This window comes from Pristis pectinata, chromosome 7, assembly GCF_009764475.1.
Source record: "Pristis pectinata isolate sPriPec2 chromosome 7, sPriPec2.1.pri, whole genome shotgun sequence".
NCBI lineage: Eukaryota > Metazoa > Chordata > Chondrichthyes > Rhinopristiformes > Pristidae > Pristis > Pristis pectinata.
The window spans coordinates 36,208,337-36,220,868 of NC_067411.1; the positions used below are offsets into that span (position 1 = coordinate 36,208,337).

General features: G+C 43.0%; 1 protein-coding gene across 10 annotated transcripts in view; it reads right to left on the bottom strand.

The window, feature by feature from the left end:
• LOC127572484 (multiple PDZ domain protein) overlaps nucleotides 1-12,532 on the bottom strand; it is a 295,812-nt gene that overhangs the window by 42,085 nt on the left and 241,195 nt on the right. For all 10 annotated transcript variants that reach the window (XM_052019821.1, XM_052019820.1, XM_052019825.1 and 7 more), the window contains 3 exons: nucleotides 10,407-10,584; nucleotides 6,807-7,003; nucleotides 554-645 (listed from right to left, as the gene is read on the bottom strand). In XM_052019821.1, coding sequence (XP_051875781.1) covers nucleotides 554-645; nucleotides 6,807-7,003; nucleotides 10,407-10,584 — 467 coding nt within the window. The remainder of the gene's footprint in view (nucleotides 1-553; nucleotides 646-6,806; nucleotides 7,004-10,406; nucleotides 10,585-12,532) is intronic.

Consider the following 12,532-nt stretch of genomic DNA (forward strand, 5'->3'; position numbering starts at 1 on the left):
CTCCTCCTTCTCCATTGTTGGGCTAGGAAAGCCCTCGTGCGGGAAGGTCAGGTGACCCGCGCGTGACGTCAGCGCGGGAACTGAAGCGCGGGAAGAGTTTCGGTATTAAAAGGCGCACCGCGCCCCTGTCAAGCAATTGACTTCTGACTCCAAGCAACAGACTCCGTGTCTTTATTCTATAGTAGTGTAGCTAGCCGCTACACTATGCTGATTTATGTTATGTTTTGGCTGTTGTATATAGCTTTGGCAGACAACTGCACACAGCGCATGAAGATGGTGTCTGGCACAATTCATGGCAAACGTGTATAGCATTTTGATTCCCAGACAGTACCCAGAGTACAGAAGTATCATGGGCCCATAGTAAAACATTGCTCCAAGGTGCTATTTGAAGCAAGATCGACTTAAAACAGAGGTATTGATGCAATACCCTAATTCACATAGTATTAAATGACGTGTAAGGTGACAGCATAAAATATTTTAATCGCGTGTCTGCATGCAATTTTATATCAATTAATAATTTAACACTCCTCATTCAGAAAAAAATCAACCATACCTGATAAAAATAATTTTGACTTTTGAGGGTGCACTTTTGATTATTGAAGAAGCATTTTGATGACTACGTCCATACAGTAACTGCCCATTTATCTGTGAGTAAAGCAAATCATATAACTGTGAGATCACAATTTTTGCTAATCAAGACTGGATACGTGTTAAGTGCCAAAAAATCTACTGTGTAGTGGTACTAGGGTTTAAATTCTTTTAGGATTGACATCTATCTTTTTAATACAAGATATTTTTATTGAAAATTAACAGCAAGGACAAAATATCAGTTTGTTTTCTTTAAAAGTGCAGACATTTGTTTAAATCATAAAAGTGAATTTTGAAAAGGTTTGGAGAGAAAAAATAGAAATGATTTGATTTTTTAGGTATGGAAGGAGACCTTTCCCTGCTGGTGTAAAACTGAACTGTAGCATTAAGTGTTAATATATGGCTAGGCATTTACAATCCCATTACATATTAGCTCTAAACCTCTGCCAAACTGACAAGAGGAAATTGTAACCAGAGGTAAAGTGAGCTTTGTGTTTAAAAAAAACTGATAAACAAATCAGGGATGAATCAGGAAACATGCTTGATTTCTCAATTATGATGTAGAGGGGAATAACTCAACTCCTATTTAAGAAAGGATATAGTGACTTTGGAGGCAGTCCAAAGGAGATTCATGAGGCTAAGTCCTGGGATGAGAGAGTTGAGCAGCTAAAAAAATTAGATTGATATTCTTTGGAGTGATACAATTGGTGAATGTCCCTTTGAGATAGAGCATAATTGTGTGCGTGTGTGTGTGTGTGCGTGCGCGCACGCGCTGGCATGGTTACATCAATGGAAGATAAAGGACGTTGTTGAAGAAGTCAGTTCGAGTCAGAGAGAAGAGAGGGGGGAGCGCGAGGGGTGGGGAGCGCGGGGGGGGAGGGGGAGAGAGGGAGAGGGAGAGGGAGAGAGAGAGGAGGGGAGAGGGAGAGAGGGAGGGAGTGGGGAGAGAGGGGGAGGAAGGGGAGAGGGGGAGAGGGGGAGAGGGGGAGAGGGGGAGAGGGGGAGAGGGGGAGAGGGGGAGAGAGAGAGACACCAGCCTGCTAGTTTCTCTATCGATGGATGAGAAACAATAACTGTGCCTGTCACTACAATCCATGTATGGATTTTTGGAGTAATCCGGTGGAGTCCACTTTGTCGTTAACCTGTAGAGGGAAACAGGTATTTGTGTGGACGGCCACATCTCAGATGCTTTTCGGGGTGGCAGATACTTCGGAACAAAGCAGTGGAGTTCACTTTGTTGTTGACCTGTAGAAGGAAACAGGTATTTGTGTGGACGGCCACAATTCGAGTGCCTTTCGGGGTGAGGAAGATGCGGTGGAGTGGTCACTGCTGAGTAAACACTGAGGTGTCGTCTGGGTTCCAGAGTAGAACATTTGGATTTCATAATTACTCTCTATTTTCTCTCTACATCCACATTTTGTCTTCAGTCAACGGTGGTTGTTGAAGAAGCCTTTGCTCACGTTTCACCTTATGGCTTGCTGAACTGAACTTTGAAAACTATTATGGACTTGGAGTTTGGCAATTTCACACACACACACTTGGAGTTTAATTTTTGGGGTTAATGTTTAAGGTTTAACATTTTTACTTCTAACATTCTAACATTTTTACTTTTATTTTTCTTATTATCATAAGTAGCTATTAATAGTTTTTAAACACTGAATCATGACTCAGTGTGTTTCTTTTGTTGCTGGTTCATAACAAAATTGGGGGCTCATCCGGGATTGTTCCCAAGATTAACGAGTGTCGTCCGGGATAGTTCCCTAGATTGACGAGATTCACCCGGGATCAAATCCAAAGATTAACGAGGGTGGTCTGAAGTCAAACTCAAGACTGGTACTAGAGGTCTGAGTTTGAACAAATTGGGGCCTTAGTGGTTGACTGATTGTGGTCGGTCTGATAAAATTCTTTTTAATTGGCTTGTGTGTGTGGAAACCAGCAGCAATGGATATCGATGCATTTTTGGAGTCACCAACCCTAGAGGGATTGGAGGTGGCGAGAAAGGATGATTTGGTAAAAATTGCTACAAAGCTAAACCTTAAGGCAGTAAAGCAGTCTATGAAAAAAGCGGTTATTCATAGAATGATAGTTGACTATTATTTGGAGAAGGAAGCACTTGAGGTGAGTGAGGTGGCCGAGTTTCCTGAGATTAAACCAGTGATTTCTGATGTGACTTCTCAATCAGTGGAGTTGGAGGAGGAAGAGTTAGAACAGTTTCCTGGGAGGGTACCAGAGCTTACAGAGGCCCAGGTGCAGTTAGCAAAGATAAAATTAGAACAAAGGAAACTCGAGTTAGAGGCTGAACGGGAGAAAACTCGGATGAAGTTTGAGGCAGAGCAAAGGAAGATAAATGCCCAGATAGAAATGAAGAAGATGGAGTTGGAACAGAAAAGGATGGAGTTAGAAATGAAGCAGATAGAGGATAAGTTAGCAATGAAAAGGAGTTTTGTTAGAGCTAGAGCTAAAGAACTAGTTAAGGTCGATAGTCTTGTGCAGCCTGATGTTGTTCCCTGTGATAGCCCTAAACAGGATGAAAATTATGATGACTTGTCTGAGACTTTTCTGTCTTCACTGGAGGATCAAAATCCTTGTATTGAGTCTGAATATAAGGATTTGTTTTTGTCCAAAAAAGAATTTATAGTGGAGCAGACTAAAGACCCTGAGCTTACTGAATTGAGAGAAAAAGCACTCTCAAGTGATGAGATGGTAGGAAAACCGAATCAAAGTTCCCTTGTGGTTCCTTTGAAGCCTATTCCTGTTTTTGGTGAACCCTTTTCGAAGGTGGTTGTGGACTGTGTTACAGCATTGCCAGAGGCTTGGGATGAAGGAGATCATTTGCTTTTGTTTGCAGTAAGACAGTTGGTGCAGGAAACCTTAGATTTTGAATTTGTGTCTGGACATCGAAAGAGAAACTTTAAAATTGCCAGGAGAACAATGGGTTAATTTGCTGGACTCGGTTCAGAAATTTAAAAACCTGCAGAAAGCCTGCCAAATTGGAACATATTATTTTGTAAAAAAAAACAGCTGTGGCCAATTCTGTTGACATTAAAGTGTCTGAAAATTCAAAGGTTAAATATTATAGTAGTCTAAGCAAAGGAACAACAAAACTGGAAAATAGAACTGAATTGAAGAACCTTGAAGCAAAATTGGACCAGTTCCAATTGCAACAAGGTCAACATGTGAGAAATTAATTTTGTTTGAAAATGGATAAAATAGAAGTATGAACACGTTATAGGTCAGATGGAAGGCAATCAGCCATGACTTTCCCAATGTTAAATGGGAGACATGTATCTTTATCAATCTGATATTCTGTAATTGTGTAGAATGACCTCTACTATTAACACATTAACTGTATGTGCGGTTAAAATTTTTTTCAAAAAAAAATTCCTTTTAGGTGGGAGGTGTGTTACAATTGGTGAATGTCCCTTTAAGATAGAGCATAATGGTGCGTGTGTTGGCATGGTTACGTCAACAGAAGATAAAGGACATTGTTGAAAAAGTCAGTCGGATTCAGAGAGAGAGAGAGAGAGAGAGAGAGTGTGTGTGTGAGAGAGGGGGGGAGAGGGGAGGGGGGGAGAGGGGAGGGGGGGAGAGGGGAGGGGGGGAGAGGGGAGGGGGGGGAGAGGGGAGGGGGGGGAGAGGGGAGGGGGGGAGAGGGGAGGGGGGGAGAGGGGAGGGGGGGAGAGGGGAGGGGGGAGAGGGGAGGGGGGGAGAGGGGAGGGGGGGAGAGGGGAGGGGGGGAGAGGGGAGGGGGGGAGAGGGGAGGGGGGGAGAGGCGGGGAGGGGGGGGGGAGAGGCGGGGAGGGGGGGGGGAGAGGCGGGGAGGGGGTGGGAGAGGCGGGGAGGGGGGGGGGAGAGGCGGGGAGGGGGGGGGAGAGGCGGGGAGGGGGGGGGAGAGGCGGGGAGGGGGGGGGAGAGGCGGGGAGGGGGGGGGGAGAGGGGGGAGGGAGGAGAGAGAGGGGGGAGGGAGAGAGAGAGGGGGGAGGGAGAGAGAGAGGGGGGAGGGAGAGAGAGAGGGGGGAGGGAGAGAGAGAGGGGGGAGGGAGAGAGAGGGGGGAGGGAGAGAGAGAGGGGGGAGGGAGAGAGAGAGGGGAGAGGGAGAGAGAGAGGGGGGAGGGAGAGAGAGAGGGGGGAGGGAGAGAGAGAGGGGGGAGGGAGGGAGAGAGAGAGGGGGGAGGGAGAGAGAGAGGGGGGGAGGGAGAGAGAGAGGGGGGGAGGAGAGAGAGAGGGGGGAGGGAGAGAGAGAGGGGGGGAGGGAGAGAGAGAGGGGGGAGGGAGAGAGAGAGGGGGGAGGGGAGAGAGAGGGGGGGAGGGATAGAGGGGGGGGAGGGAGAGAGAGGGGGAGGGAGAGAGAGGGGGAGGGAGAGAGGGGGGGGAGGGAGAGAGAGGGGGGGAGGGAGAGTGAGGGGGGGAGGGAGAGAGAGGGGGGGAGTGAGAGAGAGGGGGGGAGGGAGAGAGAGGGGGGAGGGAGAGAGAGAGGGGGGAGGGAGAGAGAGAGGGGGGAGGGGGAGAGAGGGGGGGAGGGAGAGAGAGAGGGGGAGGGAGAGAGAGAGGGGGGAGGGAGAGAGAGAGGGGGAGGAGAGAGAGAGGGGGAGGGAGAGAGAGAGGGGGGAGGGAGAGAGAGAGGGGGGAGGGAGAGAGAGAGGGGGGAGGGAGAGAGAGAGGGGGAGGGAGAGAGGGGGGGAGGGAGAGAGAGAGGGGGGGAGGGAGAGAGAGAGGGGGGGAGGGAGAGAGGGGGAAGAGGTGGGGGGGAAGAGAGGGGGAGATACCAGCCTGCTAGTTTCTCTATCGATGGATGAGAAACAATAACTGTGCCTGTCACTACAATCCATGTATGGATTTTTGGAGTAATCCGGTGGAGTCCACTTTGTCGTTAACCTGTAGAGGGAAACAGGTATTTGTGTGGACGGCCACATCTCAGATGCTTTTCGGGGTGGCAGATACTTCGGAACAAAGCAGTGGAGTTCACTTTGTTGTTGACCTGTAGAAGGAAACAGGTATTTGTGTGGATGGCCACTATTCGAGTGCCTTTCGGGGTGAGGAAGATGCGGTGGAGTGGTCACTGCTGAGTAAACACTGAGGTGTCGTTTGGGTTCCAGAGTAGAACATTTGGATTTCGTAATTACTCTCTACATCTACGTTTTGTCTTCAGTCAACGGTGGTTGTTGAAGAAGCCTTTGCTCACGTTTCACCTTATGGCTTGCAGAACTGAACTTTGAAAACTATTGATGACTTGGAGTTTGGGAATTACACACACACACACACACACTTGGAGTTTAGTTTTTGGGGTTAATGTTTAAGGTTTAACATATTTACTTCTAACATTTTTACTTTTATTTTTCTTATCATAAGTAGCTATTAATAAAGTAGATTTTAACACTGAATCATGACTCAGTGTGTTTCTTTTGTTGCTGGCTTGTAACAGGAGTTTAGAAGAATAAGGGGCGATCTTGTTCAGACATTAAATTCCTTACATGACAGGGTAGACGTTAAGATTTTTCCACTTGTGGGGGATCTCAAATGAAGGAACATTTACAAGATTAGAGGGTAGGTTATTTAAAAATGAGGTGCTTAGGAACAACTTCTCAAGAGGGTGGTGAATCTCCTGAATTTTCTACTACGGAGGATTGTTAAGGCTAAATCATTGGAGCATACTTTGAGAAAATATATAAATATTTGAAAATGAGGGAATTGAGGGTTACAGGGAACTGGCACAGAAGAGGCGGTGAGGTCGGACAGATAAGCCATCATCAGATTGAATGGTGAGGCAGGCTAGAGGGGCTGAGTGGCCTACTCCTGCTCCTATTTTCTTATCTTATGTTCCTTGTGATATGTGATCAGCTGACTTCCTTTGGGACTGGCTTCTACCTGGGAATTTCAGATTTGTGAAATTATCCTAGTTCATCATGGTTTAGGTGTGGGAGGTAGAATGGAAGGGGGAAATAAAGCTGTTATGGGAGAATCTCTGAAGAAAACAACTAGACAATTACACCGAAGACAAAACTGAAAAACAGCATAATAAAATGTTTTAAACTAATAAAAATACAAGTTAAAATGTTGAAATGAAAAATATGTTTAGTTTGGTTTCTTTGAAAGGAACATCAAATGAGAATAAATCACAAAATCTATCTGAACATTGATAACTAAGTTAAGGTAGGCGACTGGTCCACCTCTTTGTTACACGAGCGCCATGTGAAATATACATGGAAAGACACACTTACCTCCAGCAATTCATCTGCAATCTGTAACCTGCCATCTTTGCCAGCTGCTCCATTTGCATCAATGCCAACTACAAACACACTCATTCTGGATCGGTCCTTGTTGCCAGCTAGGCTGAGGCCCAGCCCACTCTTCCCCTTTTCCAGTTCAATCATATGCAGCTCACCCGTCAGGCTTCCATAGCGTTGTCTGATCTTCCCTTTATGGATTATGCAGACCATAAAAATCAAGCAAGATAGTTACCAACATTTACTGCTCTTCGTTTTCTTCTTGCACTAATTATATTCATATGCAACCCACTGCCTTAATAACACGAGTTTCAACTTCTCTAACAATTCTACTATGCAATAATTTAATGTGCATATTTAGCTTGAACCATGTTGCCTGCCAAAATTTGAAAGGACAGGAGCAGAAGTGTTGCTCATGCACACTGGAAGCATATTTTAATTTTCTTATTCCTTCAAGGCATACAAGCATGACTCATAGGCTCACTGGCCATCAGCTACTTAATGTAGGAAGAAAGAAGCCAGAAATGAGCTTGAGATCAGATGCTGATTCATTTGACCTGCTCTGCCACTGGACTCGGTGGTGGCGAAATACTCATGCTGATGAGAGTGACTGGGTACACTTTGTATCTGCCTGTTAGCTTTACACTAGAGGAATAATGTATCAACAGTGACTGCATTCATTAGAATGGGGTTGGGCACCCTTGCAGGTAAAATTGCAGTACTTGAGTTCTTTTTCCTTAAATTCTTAAATTAATAGTTAATATTTTAAGGCAGTTAATTACATTTTTTTATATAGTTTAACCACTTAATTTTAAAGAAAAGTACTGTAAAACAGTTAAGTAGTTTTAAATATCTTTATCAGAGACATTTGTAAACTATTTAAAAAGCCAACAAACTGTAGAAGGTTGTCGAGGCCATCTAGCGGCAGGAGACCAGCTGAGACATAGCCACTGCTGCTGCTTCCCTTTGGCTTGCTGCCCGACTCTGTAATAATTGGACCCATGTGTCTGTCAGCACAGGCAGGGTGTTGGTTGGCGGTGGAGAGGAATGGAGGTCTGAGCAGTGGGCAAAATGGAATACAATTTGGCCCATTCATCAGCATTATACACTTGAACTGTCGATAACTCAAAACTTTGTTCCGGGGTGATGCATGAAGTCTGAAGCATTGCTGAATGTATGGTGAAGGCACTACCACAATGCTGTTGGGTAATTAATTTAGGAACACTGCTGTCCTATTAGTTGCATTATTTTTAATTTTTATTTTGACTTTTTGTTTTGTTTTTGATTGGTTTTATTTCTTATCATCCTTATTACTGGCAATCAACCCTTCATTGGTACTGTTAATTCATGAAATACTGGCTTACTTCCTACTTACATGCCAACCTAATGTCAGACCTCCACATTGGATAAAACAAACACACATTGGGTGATAGCTTTGTGGAGCACCTGTCCTTGGGCTATTGGAAAGATCTGGAATTTCCAGTTGCCTGCCATTTTAGTTCACCATCCCACTCTCATCTCACTGTCTGTGGCTTCCTGCACTCTTACAATGAGATGCAGTGCAAGTTCAGGGAACAACACCTCATCTTCCATCTGGGTATATTTGTAGCCTTCTGTACTTAATATCAAATTCTCTAATTTCAGATATCAAGACCTTTCTTCCTGTCTATATAAGAACCATTTCCAACGGCCATCTTTTCTCTTTTCCTCTCTGTGCATAGTCTAGACTGCTGAAGATATCCAAGTAAGCCAGAACTACATCAGCAACAAATTATACAACCATAGTACCTTATCCTATCTGCCATGTGTTCACTCTATCAGAGAAATTCCTTTGATTTCACTGACATTTCACAGCTACCCAGTCTAATGTATTTCTTTCTTTCTCAGGTCTGAAGGGTCCCTCATTGGAAATGTTAACTTTCTCTTTCCATAGATGCTGCCTGACCTGGTTAGTTTTTCCAGCATTCTCCATTTTCTGTTTTTATTCTACTATTTTCTTATCCCACACACATAAATCTATCCTGCAGATCACATCACCTTACCATTAACAACACATTACACAGACCTAGAAGCTTCATGTACAGATAACTGTTCCTATTAAGCCATTTCAACTCATCCTATCACAGACACTCCCTTTGTCTACACATTTCTCCCCCACTTTTCGCCTACTGAAAATTAACTTGCATTTGCCTCTTTCCCAATTCAAAGGGTCACAGACCCAAAACATTGACTCTTTCTCTTTCCACAGATGCTATCAGATCTACTGAGTTTATCAAGCATTGTTTCTTTTCGTCAGATTTCCATCATCTGCTTTTTTTCAAATTTTCATCCAACAATGACAGACTTATATGGCATCTTCAACACAGCAAAATATCCCAGTGAATTTCACAGGAATAAACAAAATTTGACACAAGAGCTGCATTAGGCGATATTAAGGCAGATGGGCAAACAGTTGACCAGTGGTAATTCTTGAGTATCTTGATGGATTTAGTAGCTGTAGAAACAGTGATAAAGTTTGCAGATGATCAACTGGCTACTGAGAATGATAGAGTTGGAGGAGAAAACCGACTTAAAGACGGGGAACGCCTTGTGAGTGGCGAATGCTTCATTAGCCCCTGTATCAGCATACAATGTCATTTTGGTGATGAGATTTTGTTTACATAAAAATGAGCGAAGCATTCACCTCTTCAGCTCCACCTACTGGTGCTTTGCAGAATGGCCTAACTTTACCAAATATAAAAACAATTCGCTTCACATTTCTAGCAATATCGAACGTTATTAATTCAAAGACTATGGCTCTGAACAATAAAATTCTGTTCTACTCAGTGATTAGCACAGGGTAAGTCAAATTTTAAAATCCCTTCACATTTTAAAAAATATTTGACAAATTTGAGAATTTTTTTCTTTGCATTCTCAGTGTAGTTTTATGGAGATGGGAGTAGGATGTGACCAAGCTGACTCACACCTGCTGACAAAGGAGGCATGCTTAATCAGTGAGAAAATATTTCCATTGGGGGTCTGGTTATTAATGCAGAGGAATGCATTTTGAAACCCTGCAATGCCTGCCTATACAGCAGCACCCAAGAGATATATGCTATTGTTTCCATTCTCATCATCAGAATGCTGACTGATGCTCACTAATTCAGTGCAGCTTCTGACAGATAGCCCATGACTAACATCAAAGGTTTGTTGTGTCTTTTCAGAATCTGCTACGCACAACCCAGCATAAAAGGAATACTTGCACTGCAAGGACTTTACATGAAGAACACCACTCTTTTTTTAAAATTAGTATTGATATAGTATAAACAGGTTTATATACAGGCCCTCCCCAGTTTACAAACGTCCAATTTATGTATAGCCCATATGAACAAGTGTTTGGGAGACTGGTGGGATGGATTTGCTGAATGCTGCGGGAATGCAGACATCTTCTGTCTTGTGGGAACTTGGTTTGCAGCTGCATTAATGATGTGCAAACCATTTGAATTATGAACAGTCCACAGGAACAGAACCCTGCCTTAACTGGGGAGGACCTGTAATGGATATATTTTAATTCATAAGCTGCAATGTAATTTCTTTTAATCAGATGTTACATACTCCAGCTGTAACCAAATTCATCATCTTCCTCCAACTCATCTTCTGACTTAATGCCATTATTCCCTGGTAAAGCTGTAGCATTGTTGGTCTCCTCTTTATCAACAGGTTCAGGTGTTGATGGCTGTGAACCTGAGAGTCCCGACATTATTTCAGTCTCTATATCTGGTTGGCTGGATGTCTACACATTATAAACACACACAACACAGTGAGGCACAAAGCAAACAATGAATAATATCAAGCTTTTTTCATCTTCTATCTACTTTCAGATATATACATTTATATCCAATATATCATTGAGGCATTTAGTTTTTACCAAAACCAACTGATTATGCAATAACCACATTAGGTTACAACTTGAGCAATGTAAAAATAGTAGAAAAAAGCACAACAGGCACAAGCTAGGAACATCTTCACTAATGAAATGGAGATATTGAAGTACAATATTTATGTTACATCAATTTGATTTATACCTGAAATACATTTCTGGCAAATCTGACTTTTAAAATCACAGGTGTATCATTCAGAGTACCTATTGTGTGGCCGTCCACATGGAAACCTAAAGGAACGGGACCACACCATCCCCCAAGCCTGTTTCACCATTCCTGACTGATTTTCCACCTCATTTCCAATCCACATATCCCTCTGTCCTCTGGATTCTAAAAATCGATTAATTGTAGCTTTGGAAATACTCAGTGACAAAATATCCAGAGTCCTTTGGTGTATAGAATTCTAAAGATTTCCAACCATGAATGACATCTCTATCTGCAGAAGTATTTAAGGTGTGTAGTTGTAAGAATGGTCAGCTGTCAAGATCAACATGAGGTTCTCCTGATTCAGAGAGAGAGTGTTGGAGGGTGCTCAATGACTCCCGGTGGAGTGTCATAGTTAATTTTCATATCCCAAAAGCATCATATGTTGCTCCATGCAACACTGTACTTATCACCAGGACCTAATATTCTTATCCCTTCCAAATCCTCAAATGCTTCCCAGTACTTCCAATACAGGTCCACATCCCACAGCATGCATGCATTGCCTTCTATTCAACCGTGAAAGGCACAGCATCAAAACACATTGCAATGATGTTCACTAACACTCTTCAGCTTCACTGCTTAAGAACAGGAGAGCTGCATGTGGCAGGAGTGATCTAGCACCTTCCCTTCAATTTCCCACCCACTACAGTTTCATTGGAAACTGCTGGTATGACAACAGTCATCTTAATTTTTCTATTTCACTTATTAGTTGATGTGATATACCTCCATCTGCACCTTAATGGCTGTTTGCTGCTCTTAATGCAGTATCCTTTACATCAGGCATTTTGCATGTGTTGCAAATAAATAGGGATGATTGTTTTATGAACACTTCTGATTCACAAACACTGTCCCTTTGCTGCTCATTTGTTCTTTTTAATTAATTATTCTGAGGACATGAATTGCCGGCAAGACTGACATTTATTTCAACGATATTCTGTGCCCTCCTCTCATTCTGAGTTCACTGCATATGGCCTCCCTCAGTGTTTCGCTGAATTTCAATGCAACCTCAAGGAACAACATGTTCAAATACTTCACAGCCTTCTGCCCACATGATGTTCAGCAACTTCAGGTTCTAACCATTGCTGCCATTGTTTTGGAAAGTAGTTTTTAGTCATGATTTTATTATTTCCCCCATTACCATCCACGTTGCTTTTTATTATTTAATCACTCCAAACTTCCATCCTGTCTAAGACTTTGACTTGTGTTCCTTCCTTGTCTCCTGCCTTTCTGAATGTCAAAACCTGTTGAATCTCTAAGTTTTTCCAACTTTCATGCAAGGTCATTGACCTGTAACATCTCTCGGGTACTCCCTGATTGGCTGAATTATTTCCATTTTTTAATTGTTCTGTGGCGCTGGCACAAGAGTCATGAGAAACTACATTAAGAACAAGGAAGCACAATGAATTTGAACTTTTCTTGCAACATGATGAGTTAAAAAAAAGATTTAGCAACATGGTATTCATTCAGTTATTGAACCCACCGACACAACTGTAATCACTACAGTTTACCAGCACTATGACCACTTTGATTACTTTGCACTAAAATAGACTATTTTGTTATAGTTGTGTTCTTTTTCGTAAAAATTGGCTATAATTT